General features: G+C 39.6%; 1 protein-coding gene across 5 annotated transcripts in view; it reads right to left on the minus strand.

Moving 5' to 3' along the window:
• Positions 1-19,862, minus strand: part of TJP1 (tight junction protein 1) — a 96,162-nt gene that overhangs the window by 24,447 nt on the left and 51,853 nt on the right. For all 5 annotated transcript variants that reach the window (XM_031672139.2, XM_031672138.2, XM_031672137.2 and 2 more), the window contains exons 6-15: positions 18,757-18,860; positions 17,999-18,167; positions 17,559-17,706; positions 8,269-8,408; positions 7,328-7,433; positions 4,504-4,654; positions 2,448-2,556; positions 1,276-1,495; positions 833-1,017; positions 635-730 (exon numbers count right to left, since the gene is read on the minus strand). In XM_031672139.2, coding sequence (XP_031527999.1) covers positions 635-730; positions 833-1,017; positions 1,276-1,495; positions 2,448-2,556; positions 4,504-4,654; positions 7,328-7,433; positions 8,269-8,408; positions 17,559-17,706; positions 17,999-18,167; positions 18,757-18,860 — 1,428 coding nt within the window. The remainder of the gene's footprint in view (positions 1-634; positions 731-832; positions 1,018-1,275; positions 1,496-2,447; positions 2,557-4,503; positions 4,655-7,327; positions 7,434-8,268; positions 8,409-17,558; positions 17,707-17,998; positions 18,168-18,756; positions 18,861-19,862) is intronic.

A 19,862-nucleotide genomic window follows, 5' to 3' on the forward strand; every position in this document is an offset into this window, starting at 1 on the left:
ATAACTTAAAGCAAGCCGAAGTGGTCATAACTATGTCTGCATATTTAAACTACCATAGTAGCTAAATTAGTGGGAGAATCTGCAAGCAAAGTCCATAAGGCACTGAAAGCACCACGCCCTCAGGACTCACACTTCACACTAACTCACTGAAGGTGTCTGCGGTACCTGAGCGTGAGTCATGCTTCTATTTCTCTCTTATACACTGGAGCATTTCTGTTCACTTCATGACTGAAAGCCCTGGACTGGAGCAGGAAGAGCTGGGGTCAAAGCCAAGCACACGGCTCACTGGCTGGGAGTCGCCAGGACTGACCATGATGAGGGTCCCAGTACCAGCAGCCAAGGGCTCAGCAGGGACACTCTAACACCTGCCCCGTGTGATGCCGTCAGGATCAACTAGACTGTGCGCTAAGCGGTTTTCTTATGAAACCCAGAGACTCATAAGTGGTAATGCTTCTCCTTATTAGAGAAAAGTGGCAGAGCCAGGGTGCAGCCACTCAGGTTTCCCTCCAAATTAAATTTTCACTTGCGAAAAGCTTTACTTCTATTCAGTGAGTGGATCAGACCCATCCTTTACAGCAGTAACTAGTAAACTATGCCCTCAACTTCATCTCAAGTCAGTACTGAGGATACTTACTCGCGATCTGATAAATCTCTGGTTCTTCTCTCGCCAGCTTTTCTCTGGCCACATCAGCTATTGGTCCAAAGATGGTCACAGGCCTCAGGAACCCAGCTGGGGAAACATTCAAATGAAAACCAGCATAGTTCACACTTTCTCTTTCTTAGGCATATTGACATCAAAAGGTGTTAGGTTAGTCTGTAGAAAATAAACCACCTTCTCGAAGAACGACTCTTTCATATGCTGGAAACTTGGTCTGAACTGGCTGGGCTGACAAATCTTCTCTGCTCTTTCGAAGATTTCTCTTGGAGCTACGAAGGCCTCGGAACCTCCAGAAGTCAGCTCGGTCTCCGCCTGCTGTTTTTGGAAGTGTGTACTGTACACTGGCTAACTGTTCAGCTCTGGACAAGAAAAGATAAAAATAAATAAGGGTATTTTAAAAACAAAACAAAAACTTTCAATGGAACGAAATGTCAAAACACTAGACAGAACTTCATTCAGTTGAAATCTTAATGGTTAAGGAGTTTGTACAATGACGTCAGTTACAGATACGGCAAACAACAAAAACTGATTTTTGGCGTTACCAAAATTTCCCAGTGGTACTGAAATCTTGTCATCGTTTACTTAATTTTTTCTGAGAGGTATCCAAACATTCTTACCTGTTCTTATTAGGGATGATGCCTCGTTCAACCTCCTTATGATTTTTGCCAATTCGAATAGCAAGCCAAGAGCCCAGTTTTCCATTGTACAAGGTATCCACAACGCGGAACACCTCTCCTTTGTTAAAACTAAGTCCATAGGGAGATTCCTTTTCATATTCAAAGTGGGTTCGAATATAGAAAGAATCTCCTACATCTGATTCTACGATGCGACGATAAACTACAAAGAATCAAAACAAAACCAGTGTCAGTGACTAGTGGGATAAGAAATTAACCTGAAGAAAATCCATTATGTGAAGATGCTGCTGATAATATTAACAAGAACAAGAACAATGGTACAACCAACGCTGACTGCTGACTGATTACTCAAGTGCTCTCCCATGTGTCGAGTCATCTCACAGAATGCGACACTCAGCATGTCCATCCTGCAGAGGAGGGAAGTGATGCGGACACAGATGAAGCCACATGTCCAGAACCACACGTGCTTCCCATTTAAATCTTTAATGTGGCTGCAAACTTTACAGAAGGCCCTGTTTTTCTAAACAAGTGGCTCTCAGATGAGGGCGACTCTGTCTCCCCACGGGAAGGCTGCACTACCTGGAGGCATCTTTGCTGGCTGCAATGGTGTGTTGGGAGGAGGGTGTGTGTGCTACTGACATCTGGTGAGTAGAGGCCAGAGGTGCCTTTAAACATCCTGAAATACATGGGACAGCCTTTATAACACAGAGTTCTTTGGTTCAAAACATCAATAGTGCCAAGTGTGAGAAACCCTGTTCTAAATGAAGTGGATCTGCCTTATCACAGAGAAAATGAGGCACTCTCCTGAGTTAACCTAACAAACACCAGAGTACTGCTTAGAAAACACCAGCACAGAATTCAGAAGCTGCCCATTTACAGTTTTGTGTGGACCAGTACAGGATGCTTCTGTGCCTTGTAGAAGGGTTGATGGCATTCCACTTTGATGAGAACGCCAGAAAAGGGGTGGTCCCATTACTGCTCTGTGCTAAGGAGCACAGTGTAAGACAAATGACAAAATAAACTCCCTCTGAGATGAACAAATTCATTTATCACTCAACTTTGAGTGATTTATTGAAAACACTGAAATCAGAATTCCTCTGTAAGTCCTCAAACTTCCCCAGGTTTATTTTCTCAGGTTTCTGACAGTATCTCACCATCCTTCTTTTTCTGAGCCAGTATGGTCACTTCTTCTCCTTTTGGGAGGTCAAGGAGGAAAAGGACGGCTTCTTCTCTTATGATATTTGTGAAGTCTACATTGTTTACCTGTTAAAATACATTTCACAGATCACTCTTGGCCATATTTTCAGATTATAAAAAGACTGGTCTATACAGGAAACAAATAGTCACAGAGTTTACCCAATTTGAAAATACCACATCTACAAAGGTGAAAGTTTTTATTTTACTTTGGAGAAAAGAATATACTCTAATTTAAAATAAGCAGAAACCAAGTAAGTAGAGTGAATGAAGGCATAAATTCATTTAAAGAGTAGTCACAATGCATCCTGACATTAGAGATCATGCAAGGTAGAACTTTAGACCAAAAAAGACAATTTCTAATTCCAATTATTTATTATAATTGTAAAATCTCCAGATCTAAATTCTTAAATTATAAGTTCTGTGGATGTACAATAGAGCCCTACATTTTCCTAGTCTCTGAAAAAGAAATCAAAAGAAAGTGAGAAATGGAAAATAAAAAGAAATGGCGCGCACACTGTGCCATCCCTGTCAGGGCATCTGTACGAGGCAGGCTCCGCGTCTGCCAAGTCAGTATTTACATGAGATGCTCCTAAGGACCAAAATGTACTCATCACAGTATCATCAGTGACTGAGTGCGGGGTTTCTTCTTTTCATCTCTGGAGAGTTTCCACATTAAAAAAATTTCAACATGGATTGCATTTATGTTACAAAACAAAAATAAACTATTAAGAAATATGGCTCAGATGACATGTGCCCTGATTACATCAAGCAGGATATAAGGTGGGTGAGAGAACAGGTCTGTTTAAGTACATATGCTGTGTCAATCTGAGGACCACCAAGAGGAACCACAGCACAGTGTCAGGTGGGAATCAGTCCGACACGCTGGCCCGCTGGGTCCGAGGGGAAAGGAGCAGGGTGAAGAGGCCCCAGGCAGCCGCCGTGGGAGCTCGCAAAGGTTCTGATGTGGGCTGCTGCCCTGAGTGCCCAAGCCCAAGACGGGGGCTGTGCAGCAAGAGAGAAGAGGGGCCCGCAGACATCTCCCAGGTTTTAGGAAGAATGATTAAAGAAGGCAGGAAAAGAATCAAAAAGATCAGAGGAGGGACAGAATGGCAGCGTGATGGAATCCAAGGAAGAAAGCACTTTGAAAGGGATCCCGTAAGGGCAACACCAGCAAGCACTGGAGGAGGATGCAGGCTGAAGGGGAGGTGCGCTCAGCGACGCGCACACGGTGGTGTGTGGAAGCCGGCTGACTGCACCGCTTCACGACATGAAGACTGAGAAGATAGTGGGGAGGAGCCCCACCACACCTCCTTCAACACGCACAACAGCAACAGAAGAGGAACAGGACAGTGGAAGTCAGACGAAGAAGCAGAGGACAGGCAGAGAGAAACCATGACCAGAGTGGCAAAATTCTGGAGGAGGAGGAGAATGAACTTGGAGGCAGGCAGGAGGCAGCCGGATGCAGAGGAGACCAGAGCAGGGGCAGTGATGACGACGCGGGGGTGGGGGTGGGAGCTCATACCTGACACACCTCACCTTCTTGATAAGGTGGGACAGAGTGTATCTGGCGGGAAGGGTGGATATTTCAGAAAGAGAAGACATAAATAAAGATGGTACTATGTTACCAGGCAACACCGCTGATGGAAAACAAACAAAAAACTGAAAGAAAAAGAGGCCCCTGGTAGACTGCACCTAGCTGGGCTTCCCTGACTGCCGTGGCTGGCCCTACCTCTGGTGGGGCCTGCAGCATGTGCACCCCACCTCCTCGGCCCCCAGCCCTGACCGCAGCAGGGTCGGGGGAGAAGGCCCCACGGGGCTCCACGGGCTCCTGGCAATAGCACGAGCAGGAAGAGACAAGTTGAGCGCAACTATGCCTGATGAATTTCTTAAATGGAATGTCTAGCGGGCTCCAGACACTGCAGCACCCATTGTAAATAGTAGGTTTGCTGTGTGTGATGCCTTTTTCCAGAGCTAAGTCCTTTTGAACCCACCGAAGTTGACACTCTGACGTACCCTGAGAATTTGATCACCCTCTTCTAAGCCTTCTTTGGCCGCAGGGCTATCTTCAAGAACGCCAGCTACAAATATTCCAACATCGTTTCCACCAGCCAGCCGCAAGCCCACACTGTCTCCTTTTCTGAACTTTACTAATTTCATGCTGGGCCTGTTAACAAATATTTCATTTGAAGCAGTTAAGAGAAGCCTGAAAAGTTACAGCAACTGATACAATGAAAATCACATTTAGAATAAAATAAAGGACCAACATCTTGGAAATTTTCCCCATACCACTAATTTACTGAATAAAATTTAGTGGTAGAATTCCAAATCAGATTTAATAGCACTTTCTTTTAATTTTTGATAAAGTAAGTTTTAAAATATCCAAATTTAATATGTAAGTACTGTTTTACATATTAATTTATAAAATTACTTCATAAAAACAATGTTTTCCCAGCTGTCGGTCTTAGATATATGTGGTACATTCCCAATGGCTGAAAAATCTTCCATTTTCCCAGCCCAATGCATACTGTATCATCTCTATGGAGACACAATGTTGTATAAAGGTAGAAATTAAAGCATAAATTGACAAATTTTCCTAATACCAGGGCGCCAAAATCAGGCTTTCGTACTGTGACCTCTGTATTCAACAGAGAGTGGTTTTGAAACTTTGCAGTTGAGGGACTCGTTCAGTAGCTCACACAGATCACCTACTCTGCAGCCCTTTTGAATTCTAAATGAAAAGCATGATCATTCAGCCCTTTAGGATTAGCCCCATGCCTAATCTCTGCCCTCTTCTTGTTGACAAAGAATGGAAACGAATTAATGCAGGCACTTTCCTCTATCATCAGTGCACTGTCAAGACCCGGGACACTCCTGAAATAAATGCTGAAGAATGGCTAGACAGAAACAGATCATCACCCTTTAGGGTAACTGATTACAAATTATATATATTACAAATTACCCTTCTAGGTTTCCAAAACCATCCCACATTCCTAGCCAGGAAGACACATAATTCTTGTACCTATTCTGACATGAAGTGTAGAAAAAGTCTTTTTAATCTTAATTTACTAAGTAACAATGAGCAAATAATTAGAAACTAACAGAAACTTAAAAACACAAACCAAATGAATTGAGAAAAGACATTATCTAGTCCTTTAAAATCAACTAAAAGATTACCTTAGTTTTTAGAACTTAAAATGAATTCACATTTGATCTGGTTTCCTCAACTGGAACTAACATTAGCTGGACATAACCTAAGAACTTGCAGGTTAGAGAGGTCACACTGTCCGGGCTGGTGGTGGCCCTGGTCCCCCAGTCTATTTCCCAGCTTTCTTACAGAGGATGAGCCTTGGCTGTGACGGTACCCTGCTCTTCTGCCTGCGTCAAGAGCCGTCTCACAGATGCCTCTCCCAAATCAACCCGTACAGACAGCTCTTTCAGACATTTTCTTAAAGTCCTAAGACTCCAGGTCCCTGGAAGTCTTTCTCTAACACAGACCAATCCAGTGGGCCTCAAAGAGTAAAAATAGTTGGTTGTAGTCTCTACAATCCATTAGTAAGATGTGGGTTTTTAAAGCCACTGTTTGTGGACAGCTTTAGGCACAATCTCATGGTCACGTGCCCGACATGCCTGCTATCTTAGACTCTGCCCTGCGTTGTATCAGCTACATGCAGTAGCAAAAGTAGACTAACTGCTTCTGCCTCATGTCCACTCACTGAATCTGGATGAATAACCAGGCCTTTCCTGGCTCAGCTACAAATCCTGCCCACATCCCCAGTCCCGTTCGCTATCTGCTCTTCAGGGCTCTCTCAGGGAAACAGGTCTCTGGAATCTAATCATAAAAGTTTCCTGAGACCGTAAAAAATCAGGAAAGCTCTCAGACGATTCTTAAGAAGGAAAAAGTGGACAACCCCTCACAATTGATGAAATTGTGAATGATCAGTTACCTAATTTTAAAAATGTACAATTTAAACTTGTGATACCCACCAGTTTCAGGAGCTATTTCTCTTTACCAAGTTGGGTCTTAACGCTAACAACCTAACTTACTTTACCAGAGAAAACAGATGAAAGCAGGGGTCTAGACAGAACCCACTTGAGGAAATTTGGGGATTTTCCATTACTCATGTCATGTCCCTTTCACCACAAAGGCAACAAAAAACTAATCTGATGATCATGATGGTTTGAAATCTGGTTACAAAATTTACATCTCAATCCGACTACGTATATAAAACATGTAGCAGTAGAAGATGCGGAACATCAACCCTTATTTCTGAGTTGCTAGCTAGTCTAGGACAGGTTCTCGACCAGTGGTGACTTTGCCTGCAGGAAACACTGGCAGTGTCTGGAGATATGTTTACTTATCTCAACTGTGTGTGTGTGGATGTGTATGTGTGCGTGTGCTTGGGTGCTACTGGCAGCTAGTGGCCAGGAATGCTGTTAAATATATGCCACAGTGTAATCAGGACAGTCCACCATGATAATCAATTATCTGTCCCCAAATGTCGTGCTGAGATGGACACACTGATTTTTTTTTTTTAATGCTAGGGATTTAGACTGCCTGTGAAAATTCTGATATTTAAATAAAAAATAATTTTTTATCTGTAATTCCTGACCTAAAACTACAGAAAACAGTGGTAAGAAAGAAGTAAACAGCCAGAAGGTTCCTTTATGTTCTCTAATCTCTGATTCTATCATGTAAATAATTTAAAAAACCTAAACAAATCATCAAGTAGTATACACTATTTTTAAAAGTACATGTAATACGGCTCACAACTGAGCTCTCACTTTGAATAATGCTGAGTAACGGGCAGAGAAGACAGCACAAGTCAGAATCACATACCGAAGGATCCCGTCTTCATGAGTTGAATTGGGCAGGACACCATCAGACGGACTGACAGGCAAATCCACGTCTGGTTGTCCAACTTGGGCATACACTGGCTTTGGTTCTAAAAGAAAATAAAATTTAAATTGTGTAGGAATCACTTTAAAAAATGGAATAACGATGCAAGCTACCACTGAAATAAGAGTCTGCAAAATACAGCAAAAATCTAAGTTCAGAGCTCCTGATCAGGACCACGTATACTATGTATGGAGTACATATACACATATACATTAGTTTCCAGCTGCAAATTCTCATGTCCTTACAAGTCTGCAAGTTACATGGTCCCTGCACTTTTCACAGCTCCAGCTGTTAGGGTTTGAACAATCCATTTTCTAGGGAAGAATAACAGAAGAGGAAGAATACAGGAACAGAGAATCTTCTTAAGACTGTCCAAGTAGCCTTCTCTCTTCACTGTGGTTAAGTTTATTTCTAAACATCCACGGCCTGCCACCAGTCAGAGCAGAAAGAGGTTCCAAGGGGAGGACCCGAGAGACGTTAGAACTCAAATCTTTAGGCCCATCCAGCACCTGGATCTCAGAACCCTGAAGAGCCTCACGGGAGGCCTCACATACAGCTCTACAGTTATCCTCCATAACGCATTTCTGAAGACACTTTCAACAGGTAAAGTTTCTTGAGCCAATCTCACATGTCCCTTCAATGAGAACTGCTAGAAAACACCCCACTCACTGTAAACTGCTGTTAACCACAAATAACTGCTATCCAGAACATTTTTAAAATTCACAAAAATCTACCGATCTATGCCCACCTCCACCCATAAGAAAGGCACTGGAAGTCACAGACAACGAAGTTCACGTGTGGGCGGTCAGTCACAGCAGCGGCATCTCTACGCCGTCTGTAAATCCCGACGGGCAGTCTGAACGCAGTCCCTCCTGGCTTACCTGGGAGAGCGGGGGCTTGCTTCTCACTCCTCTCAACTAGAACTTCATCCGCCGCCGCAGCTGTATGATCATCCACGTGCTTCACAGGAGTCGAGACAGCCCCAGGTTTAGAAATTCTCTCTTCCTCTCTGCTCCGGAGACTATATGCCAGTATAATAAAATATTCTGAGTGAAAATCATTCGTAAACCGCACAAGAACAGCCCAGACAACCTCAAAAAAGAATGACAGGAAATGTGCTGTAACAGGTATCAAAATACTGTAAAAACCTAATAATTAAAACTAGAGCAGAAACAGACAGGCAAATAGATTTAACAAAACAGAAAATGGAGTAATATATCTGTAGCACTACAGCTTACTGTGGAAGCAGCAGTCCAAAACTGCTAGAAAAGAACACACTGTTTAATAAACAGTGTTAGGACAACTGTCCACAAATTAAGAAAAATTGGACCTCTATGCACATTAATGACATAAATATAAATCAATTTCAGATGGGATAAAGTCCTAAATATAAAATTTTATCACTGAAAATAGAGGACTTTCAAAGTAAGATTCATGACATGAAAGCCATAATATATCCAAAGTGAATACATAAAAAGTTAAAAAGCATGCAATCAGGAAAAAATGTCTTAGGTTTAACCAAACGAAAAAAAATTTTTTAGTTCAAACAACTAAATATTAGCAATCTGACCTAGTATATGTAGTAAGAGTTCACTATGAAGACTATATACTGATCTAACAATACACATTAAGAATCTGACATTTAGAATATATAAGGAACTAAATAAACATCAGTTTAAAAGAGACAATTCAAGGGAAAAAAAGAATAAATACTAGGAAGAGGCAATTCACCAAAAAGGATACACAAAAAGACAATAATCTTGAAAACATATTCAACCTTTTGAATAACTAGGGAAATGCAAATACAAACAACTAGAAATCATCTTATTAGTCGTGAGAATTTTGAAATGATAACATTAACTGTAAGGAAGGACATGGAGAAATAGACATTCTGGATGGTAAAAATAATTGTAAAAATGAAAAGTGACTGTACAACTATTTGAGGGAAAAATGAGAATTATTTATCAATACACGAAAAAATGCAAGTATGCAACAGCCTGCAATCCCACTCTTGAATTTATTCTAGAGAAATAGATATGCGTCCAAGAAGACATTTATAAGAATAGTTACTCTGAGCTCAGTTCTAATACCAATAAACAAAACAATTAAAACTAAACATCCATCAAGTTTCCCAGGAAAATACAAATTATAAAAGTTGAACCAAGACAATATATATAGTTTTTTAAAAAGGCCAATAAATGTGCCTCACATAAAAAGATAAGTTAAGATCTGCCATCTAAAAAGCTATCAGGTTTACAAGGTTTTAGTGACAGAGTTCTTTCAACTCTGAAAACCAAATAATTTGTTTCTTCAATTATCCTAGACCATAGAAAAATACAGAAAGCTCTCTAATTCAATTATTAAAACATTTTTATTATAGAAAATTCCAAATATACATAGTAATACGGAAAACAGTATCAAAAATCTTGTGTACCTATCCTTAAAAACTTCCAACATTCTGCTGATCAGAAATTCAGTCTGAGTGGCTGGATAAGAAGTAGTGGTATATTTATACAATGGAATACTACTTTGCCATAAAAAAGAATACAATAATGCCATTTGCAGCAACATGGATGGACCTAGAGATCGTCATTCTAAGTGAAGTAAGCCAGAAAGAGAAAGAAAAATACCATATGATATCACTCATATGTGGTATCTAAAAACCAAAAAGGGGGAGGGAACACTATGAACTCATCTACAAAACAGAAACAGACTTGCAGACTTAGTAAACAACCTTATGGTTACAGCGGAAAGGGAGTGGTGGGAAGGGGTAAATTTAGGAGTTTGAGATTTGCAAATGTTAGCCACAATATATAAAAATAGATTTTAAAAAAAGTTTCTTTTGCATAGACGGGGAACTGTGTTCGATATCTTGTGATAGCCTTTAACGAAAAAAAAATATGAAAGCAAGTATATGTATGTGTGTGTGTGACTGAGATATTGTGCTGTACACCGGAGATAGATACATTGTAATTGACTATACTTCAATTGAAAAAAAAAAAAAAAAAGAAATTCAATGTGAGGACAACTTCCAGAATCTTAGCACTCAAATCTTGACAATTAACAGTACGAAAGAGAAAACAAAAGCTATTTCAAAATATGAATGGGGAAAATATTCTAAATAAAATATTGGCTAAGCTGTTAGCACTGCATTAAAGGGTCATTATACAATGGCTACACCAGCGCTATTTCAAGAGTGCAAGGGCAGTTCAACATTAGAAATCTAACACATAATTATATCCAAACATTACAGAAAAAAATGTTAATATTGGTCAAACAGGCATGTGAAAACATTTAAGAGCCATTCCTAATAAAATCCATAAATAAAGCAAAGACACAGGAAATACAGTTAGTAATGAGGCTATTTTCGAAACCAAAAGCTAATACCACATTAAATAGCAAAATGCTGAATGTGTTTACTCTAAAATCAGTAACAACACAATGATACCTGCCAACAGTACTGTTATTAACCACTATTTTGAAGACTCAGATGATACAATCATGAGGTAATGCACCTGAAATATTGGGGGAAAACTTCAGTGAGTATAAAAGAATCCCAAAAAAATTATCTGAATTAAGAGAATTTTAATTACCTTAAAATTCAACAGATTTTTTTTTTCAATATCCTCAACTATCAGGTAGAAATGAAAAGGAAAAAATATGCCAATAACAACATCATTAAAAACTGTAAATCTATACAATCTTAGACTGGGGGAGATCCGCCTAAATAAGCAAGATAAAAATTCAGAAGCCATGGAAGAAAGATGAAAATAATTCACTAGACTAAAAATGTTTAATTGCACAGGAAGAGGTATTATGAAGACTTATTTGCAACACGCCCATCAAAAGAGCTATTACCAACTGATGAAAAATTGAGGAAAAAAAAAAAAAGCCCAGCCCAATAGAAAAACGAGTAACAGAAATGAATCAGGAAATTTACTGAGGAAGAAATCCAATGGTCAATGATATCATAGAAAGATAGTAGTTCCACTACTAGTCAGAAAACTTGTCAATTTAAAATAAAGCATTACTGTTTTGTAACCATCAGACTGGTAAACATGGAATTCTGAGAAACAAAAGTAAACACTACTTCTGGAAAGTAATCTGACACCATCCATGAAAAATTTTAAATAATACTAACACACTCTTTAATTACTTTAGAAATAAAAAGAGTCTATCTATGAAATTATGGACAAAAATGGGTACAGAAAACTGTTTTGCACAGGCAAAGACTTCCCATAATAGGGAAAACTTCTCATCAAAAGAATAAGCTGGAAAAATGCTAACCTTGTGTTGAAATAAGTTGCTAGTTAGGGAATAATGTGCAGAACCCAGCCTTTTAAAATTATTTAAAAACACACACATACCCAAACTCTATACATGATACCAAATGTTCATACGAGTGTGACAAAGGCTTAAATCAAGGTAGTGAGTACTGGGAGGAGGTGGAGGCGGCAGATTTCGCCTATTTTACTAGTTCTAATGAGCAGACATGGCTTCTATGATGAAGACACCAACTGAAATATTAAAGTAAAGTACAGTGAAATAGAATTCTATCTATAGACAGCAAAGTAGCTGTAAAACAGAAGGTAAGGGACACAGTGCAGAATGGACATTGTGTGACACCACCGAGGTATCACAGTGACACACTCACACGCTCACACACTCACACCACACACAGGCAACAGTGCTTCACCCTCCATGAGACCGAGCAGCGGCCGAGAGAAATTCCAGATTTATCTTGACTATTTCAGTTTTCATAACAAAATATTGACATAATAACTTATAAAGATTTAAATATTTTTAGATATTTTAAACGTTGAAATATTTTAAAATAATGTTCATTACATTAAAATGAATTAAGCCTAACTTTAAAGAAAAGAATTTCGTTCTATTACTGCATATGGTTAGCAGTCTCTCATCAGGAAAAAGTTTCTTCCCGTTTATCCTCTTGAAAAAATAAGACAGAAACACTTTTCAGAGTTTCCATTTTCCTATTCATGTAACTATTCTGTGGGGTGTATTCCGGTTTTAAATTATATATATATATTACATGAGCAGCATGTAAGTGAAACAGTCTTTTGGAAAAAAAATATAAAAGCCAAATCAGAATCAACTGCTTTTTCAGAATGAACTACTTTTAAATCATAAAATGTCAAAATTTTTAGCCACTGCTTATGAAATAAAATCTCACATACAATAAGTCTAAGTACAAATAAATACAATGAAATTTTATCCCCAAACTGCTCTAGGCATCTCAGAATATAAAGGGCAATACAAAATAATAAATTCTGCCTGCATTCTTTGCATTAAAAAATACAAATAATATTAAAAAATGAACATTTTGAAGAGAATGAGATGAAAAACCTACATAATTTTAATAGTTCTACAGATGTCTACTGCTCTGCAACAGACTAAACCAGTTGCTTAAAACACATCCCAAAGCAAACACTTCCAATTGTTTTCCTTCTTTCTTGCAACTTAAGTAACACTTTCCAAATTCAAAAAGTGACTAAGTGACGTTGATGGTGACTACCATCTCGGTAACTCAGCATCAGCTGTAATATTTCAGCCTGAGTGTCCCTCCCCCTGCCCAGTGATAACAAGACTGGCTGTGCAGTAGGGCTCCTGCTTCGTACACTACATACAACTTCTGCCAGTACGATCATCTTGGGGTAATTTTCATCCCTTTCCTTTAATATAACTATTATGACAACATTTCAGATGGGTGGAACTCACATCAGTCTATTACACTTTTCATACAATTAGTGTTTGGAAAAATCATTGTTCTTTCACTGCACTTCCGTCATCTACCAAGAGATGGAGGCATTTTTCAACACATGTGGGTCTAGAGTAGTGCCGGTAACAAAATTATGAAGCAATTTACTTACGCACTTTCAAATTTTCTAGAATCCATATTAAACGAATGAGATGAAATCAATTAACACATTTCATTGAACCTAATATTCCCAAACTATTATCTCATCATATAATCAATATAAATTATTAATGAGGTAATGTACACATTCTTTTTTGCACACTAAGTCATAAAAATCCAACGTGTACATCACACAATACAACCAGCGCAGACTGGCCACACTTCAGAGGCTCAGCAGTCAACGTGGCTGGTGCCAGTGGTGTTTGGCAGAGCAGATCTAGAGATCTAAAGTTACAACTTTTCCAAACATTTAAAATGTTCTAATATGACCACTAAGTCTACTGCAAGACAAATAGCAGAATTTAGACACACAGAATTAACCTACAATCAGTGGCAATTATCAAAAGAAACTGGTGAGACAGTAAAGATGAAAATACATTTTTGCCAAACCTTACTTACGTAAGTCTATCCTAATGGTTCCCATTTACATTTTGTATAAGGTTAAACTTTTATTTAAAAAAAACCCCCACTGTATTCACCTGGATATAAGCTCTATGGTAGCAGAGTCTTGCCTAGATCGCTGAGGGCATGATTAATAACCACACACTGACGACACGCTGACATCAAACAACACTTGATAAAGGGAGAACGAGCAGGACAGTGCCAAAATTACAGGGACTTTCACCCCTCACTGAAGAATCTTCACTCAGTCACCTGTGTTAGCCCTGCTGCAAGGCAAGGGGGCCATGGGAAAGAAGTCCCCAGTGGGTAATGACTGTCACTGAGATATTTAATAAACTGTATCTTTCTACCTGACGATCTTTCATAGGTGAAGTGGGGAGGACTTCACGGCGTGTCTGAAAAAGAAAAGGGAGTAGTACCTGCACCAAATTAACCAGCAATATCACATACAAATCTTGTTCTGAATAAAGCAGATCTTGAATTTAAAAGCAAGACTTCTCTCCAGTGTTTAAGCAGGAACATGACACAGAATGAACTCCACAAGTCAATTCTCTGTTGTCACACAGGGACTGCAGTGAAGGCAGTAAGGGTGTCTTCTCGTCTGCAGCCCCGACCACCACCCAGAGGACCAGCTGGTCCCCAGTGCCACCAGCCATGTACTCAGCAGCCCTGGCTCCTTCCTAGACAGCAAGTCTTGGCCCAGAGTGCCAGTGAAAGGACACTGAATAAAATATACAGAGCAAACCTGGCAACAAGCATCAAGGTATAAGAAAACCACTGTGATCATTCTCTCCAGACATACGTTATCTTTTAACTTAAAAACAAAATATTTTAATATCCTAGACCAGGGAAGGATTGGCAAACTTTTTCTGTGACTGGTTCTACAAGCCCTGCGGTCTCTGTCCCACCTTCTTAATGATGACACTGCAGGACGGGTGCCAGTACAACTTCACTGGCAAGGCCGGGGGCACGTGGACTTGGCCCTCAGGCTACAGCTGGCCGGCCCTGCTCTAGACAACAGTGAGGGTGCGCTGCTCATCTAGTGACAATGAAGAAACAAGTGCAAGTGTTCTTCTCAGACCTCGGACCCTATCACACTTGCTCTCTAAGAAAGGAACATCACAGAGGACGTAAGTAGGTCACTGCAACAATGGAACACAATGGAACACTTTGTAGATTTTTGTTCTCTTAAGTAACCTACTCTCCTCCTTCCTCTACACCAGTAAGGGCAAATACGTGAGTCAAAAGGCCAAGAGTTTTAATCCTGGACCCAATCTCTTATCCACTATATAACCCTGGGCTTTATCACAACCTCTCAGCTTACATTTACCTGCCTACAGACGAAGAAATCTTCTAAGAAATGGTTTAACGCAAGCAGATGTGAATGCACGCCTGTGAACCCTAACTGGTAACGCTCTTACTACCACTACTGATACCGTAATAATGACAGAAGCTAGTGTTTGTGCCAGGATTATAATAACTGCTTCAACTTTCACAGCATGTCTGTAATGTATGCAGCCTACTTGCTAGAAAATGAGGAAACTAAAGCACAGAGAGGTTCCAAGGTCACGCAAGTAACTGCTGGAAGGCTGGGACTCACACCCAGGAAAACTGGCTTCAAAGCCCAAAGAAATCTCTATATTCCATTGCCTCTGACAAAATGAAGGTTACTATTCTCAGCAGATAACTGCCTATCTTAAAAACATGCAAAAATATTCAGAAATCTAGGAAGAGAACAAGGTGGGGCTAGTGTTTCAAACACTAAACTGAAACCTTTCTCACATGATCAAGTCTTTTTTGTATCAGTTTTTAAACAACAGAATTTAAATATTTGTAAAACATTTGTAAAACAAAGACATGTGCAGACAAAATTATATAACACAAAGAAAATTCCCCATGCTGTTTTTTTATACTAGCATTTTACTCCTGTAATGTATTTAAATTGTTTCTCAAAATGCAAGGCACCCTCTAAATTAAAACTCCACTTACTTGGATTTTGATATTAACTTTAGGGGAGAAATGAAACCTTCCAGCACTGGTACAATTTTGGATCTTGCCTGTAGGCAAGGCTGCTAAATTTTCAGGAATTATATTCTCAGCACAAGTATTTGGGAAGAGACTGAAGACTGATCTTCTGGAGTTGAAGTACTACCTTCTCCTTAGTATGTGCTACATACATGTTCTAACTAGACACTCCCAAGTCTGGTAACATACAGAGGATGCTACCAGAAATTTTAAGAAGTACTCCCTGCCTCCATCTCAGATGAACTGAGAACAAGGCCCAGGACTCAATTTTTTAAAGACTAGAAGACCTCACATAACTGGCATTACCCATAAGGAATACTTGAAGTTCCCAAGAGAAGTGAAACATCCCAACATAATATGAAGACAGTTAAATTTTTTAAAATAAAACCTCTTCAACTTTAAGTTAAAGTCGCAGATGTCAAGCGTTTAGGAAATCTAAATGGAAAAAAAGTAGATACCAAAAACAACTTTCTAAGATTTAGAATTTGCTTGCAATAAAAACAAACGGCCAAAATTCTGATGAGTATTTCTTTCTTTCCCCTTTTTTTTTTTTTTAAGGAAAATCATGTTCAAATTGCTCGATGCCAGCATGGTTTCTAGATGAGAGCAATGTGTTAAAATTATAGCTGCTCCCCATGAATCATCAAGGGTGTGAGTTAAATCACTGTGTGTGTGTTATGGCCGCAACTCTTTCCAGACAAGGTCTGTGCTGTGTCAGGAAGATTTTTAGAATATGTTAACATGTAGCAGTTAAAAATAATAACCAGTTATAAGTCAGTTTTGTATGTGACATACTATAATATTTCTTAAAAAAATCATTCTAACCTTAATTACAAAGATCAGGATTACTGTAATTTATAATCTACAATTTGAAATTCAGAGAGAATCAGCTTCCCAAATATTTAAGCTCAACAGTGTACAACCACCGTATGAGTATGACTCCTGACAATCTTTGGAAAGGCTGTCTCCTGGCAAGTCCTTGTCCCCTTCCTGTCACTTCTCCCCTGCCTCCTCCTCTCCCTCAAGGCACATTCCCTGTGGTCCACTTCCTGGCATACTGTCCACAGCTTCCCTGGGCAAGTGACTTCTATGACTTGAGGTAACATTTATGCAGATAAGTCCCAAGTCACCACCTTGAATCTGAAACTGTTTAGCCCTGGACTTGAATTTCCAGGTGCCAACCTGTGGTGGCCTCCAGAGCCCTGGGAATGTCCAGACATTTCGTGTACATGTGCATTTTTCTGGAGAGAAGAGTCATAATTTCCTTCAGACTCTCCAATGGGTATGTGAGCCCAGAGACTATCAACTCAGTGGAGTCACATGCCAGGAGCATCCCAGACCCCTGGACACAAATATCAGACAGTGTATTTTAAAGGGGAGAACTGAGTCCAGGTGAACCCCTCACTGGAGCACTTCTACTGAGCACAGCTCCCTGCCCAAGCAGGAGGCCCCTCAGCATGCTAGCGCCTCCCCGGGTGGCAGGCCAGCTGCTTCTCTAAACAAAGTTTTCTTGGCAAAATGGCCATGCCCATTCGTTGACATCCTATCTAGTTACTTTTGTGCTAAAAAGACACGGATGAGTGACAAGGCTTGGCTCACGTGCCTAAAATATTTACTATTTGGCTTTTTATGAAAAAGTTTGACCTCTGTTATTCTAGATAGGAAATACCTAAATTGATAAAGAAAAACAAACCTAACTTAAATAATCGAAAGAAAACCTATCTTCTAACCTTATTTCTCAGCCATACCAGAAACATGTATCAAGCACACACAACTATTTCATTTTAAATAATAGAGTGTGATTACCTGCCATTGCTGGGCTGCTGTGGAGAGTGTCTAGAATGATCGGAAGGCTCTGACCGCTGGTCAGGAGACCGTGACCGGCTATGACGGGGAGGCCTGTCGTGTGATCGACCGGAATGATCTGATGCCAGTGACTGAATTTCTGAAATGTCTGTTAAACAGAAGATGCCATTTATCTTCCCACAGAATGAAGACAGTGAAATATAAGGTACTCCAATAGAAATAAGCTAGTAAATACAACTTCATATTAAATGGTTGATTTAAGCATTAACGTCACCAGCCACCAATAATATTGGTGAGCTGTCAACAGAAAAAAGTATTAATTCTTAGATTTTGAAGATGTCTAGCTTATAGAAAATTATCCTTTCATCCTAACATGGCAAATCCTCCCATTTTAAGAAACAGGTCACTTAAAGGGACTCTCCAAACAGAACCATACTCACCGTCTCTCTCAGAGGCATTAGCAGAGTGGATACTGTCAGAAAGATCAGGGACGTTCAACAGCGTAGCCCGTTCATCTCTCTGAACTACCATTTTTAACTTGCCTTTAGACCTCTCTATCAATGTCTTTGCATCTGTCAGTGACATATTTTCTGTCACGGTACCATTTATCTGCAACAGAAGAGAAACTATAGGTTGAAGGTAAATGACGAAAGTACAAATGTTAACTTAGTCAGATACGAACAGGATTATCTAAACTACTGCTGGGCTTGCTCTAAGAATCAAAATATTCCCTTTACACTTTCCTGAATTATCAAAGTGCTCCTCCTTACTGAAATAATAAAACCTTTACTATAGTGTTGCTGCTCTGCCAGAAAGCCCAGATTAGCACCCTCTAACCCCTCCCCATCACCTTCTATTACTTAGGAACAAACTAACAAAACAAACATTTCAATAATATCTGGAGGAGTGATCGAAACCACTTACTGTGGAACGACAGACAAATCTACCCACAAGGTAACTCCTATTAGTGAATAATACACATTTGGAGCGATTAATTCTCTCCGGATGACTCTACGGCCTAGAGAAAAGCATTAGTGTTGGCATGGAGTAATAGCCAGTGGCAAGCTATCCAGTCCCACAAATATTGATTTTTTCATTCTTTTTGGCAAAATTGCTTCAAGCATGAACAGAAGCTATGTGGTCACACTGGACCTTGTTCTCTATTGCAGTTCATTAAAATGTAAGAATGTGACTATACCTTCAACACAACATCGCCTTCTTGAATATTGCCATCTCTTGCTGCCAAACTATCTTGTGAAATTTCCTTTACAAATATATGGCTGGCCAATCGAAGACCATATTCTGAAATAATATATTTAAATGTCTTTAGTGTAAGATCCCAAGACACTTAAATAGAGTTCAAAAGTATGAAACTAATAATCACTGCATAAAGAGAGTTTTAAGAACAATCGATAATAGAAAATCATTCTTGGCTTCCCTGCAAAGACGACATTCCCTCTAGTCACCAGAAAGTTCTCCGTGTCAACGTAAAAGCAACGGGAAAGCCTGTGCTTCAAACAGAAGACTGACACACCGTGCTCTGATTTTTCTGAAAAAGAGAGAACTCTGAAGAGAAGACTGTACTGATAACCTAGCTTCTCAGAGGGTTTAATGAATACCATTCTAAGAAGGACCCTGCTTGAGGTCTGGAAAAACTCTGGAGAGGTTGAGGATTTGATTGATGACTTGTGTTACCAAGCGTACACTGATTTGTTTTCCCCAGTTCCTGGAGCAGAAGCATTTCGGATCCTGTAAATATCCGACACCGAGACGCGCTCAAGCACCAGCACACACTACTCTGCAGAAATGCAAACAAAGGCTCACAACTAGCCAAGCAGATGTGGGCAGGAGTTAAAAATGCCAGTCCTTTCAACAACCATCAAGGTATTTGAAAGTGTGGCAACATTAATTGTACCTGTGGATGGGGAAGTGGTCAGAGTTAATGAGGTTACCCAAGAGTCCAAAAAACTGTCCAGCAGCCTACAAAGCTGTAGTTTTTTTTTAAATTAGAATGACAACTACAGCTATCAATATAATGTCAAAAGGGATTGGACTGCTTCTGGTTCTGTTATGAGAGAGAAAACTCTGGCTCTTATTGGGAAAAACAAAAACAAAAACAAAAACAAAAAATAGGATGGGAAACAAAAACTTTTTAATAAGGGGTAAGTTAGCAGACCTGCTACTCAAGCTTTTAAAAGTTACATCAGAGTTACAGTTTAACTTAAGGCAAATATACAGAGTGCTCACAAGCAGGGACAGAATAAGATAAAAAAAGAAAATGACTTTTTAGAGAATATATGAAGT

Source organism: Vicugna pacos, chromosome 27, assembly GCF_048564905.1.
Source record: "Vicugna pacos chromosome 27, VicPac4, whole genome shotgun sequence".
In the NCBI taxonomy this organism is placed as follows: Eukaryota; Metazoa; Chordata; class Mammalia; order Artiodactyla; family Camelidae; genus Vicugna; species Vicugna pacos.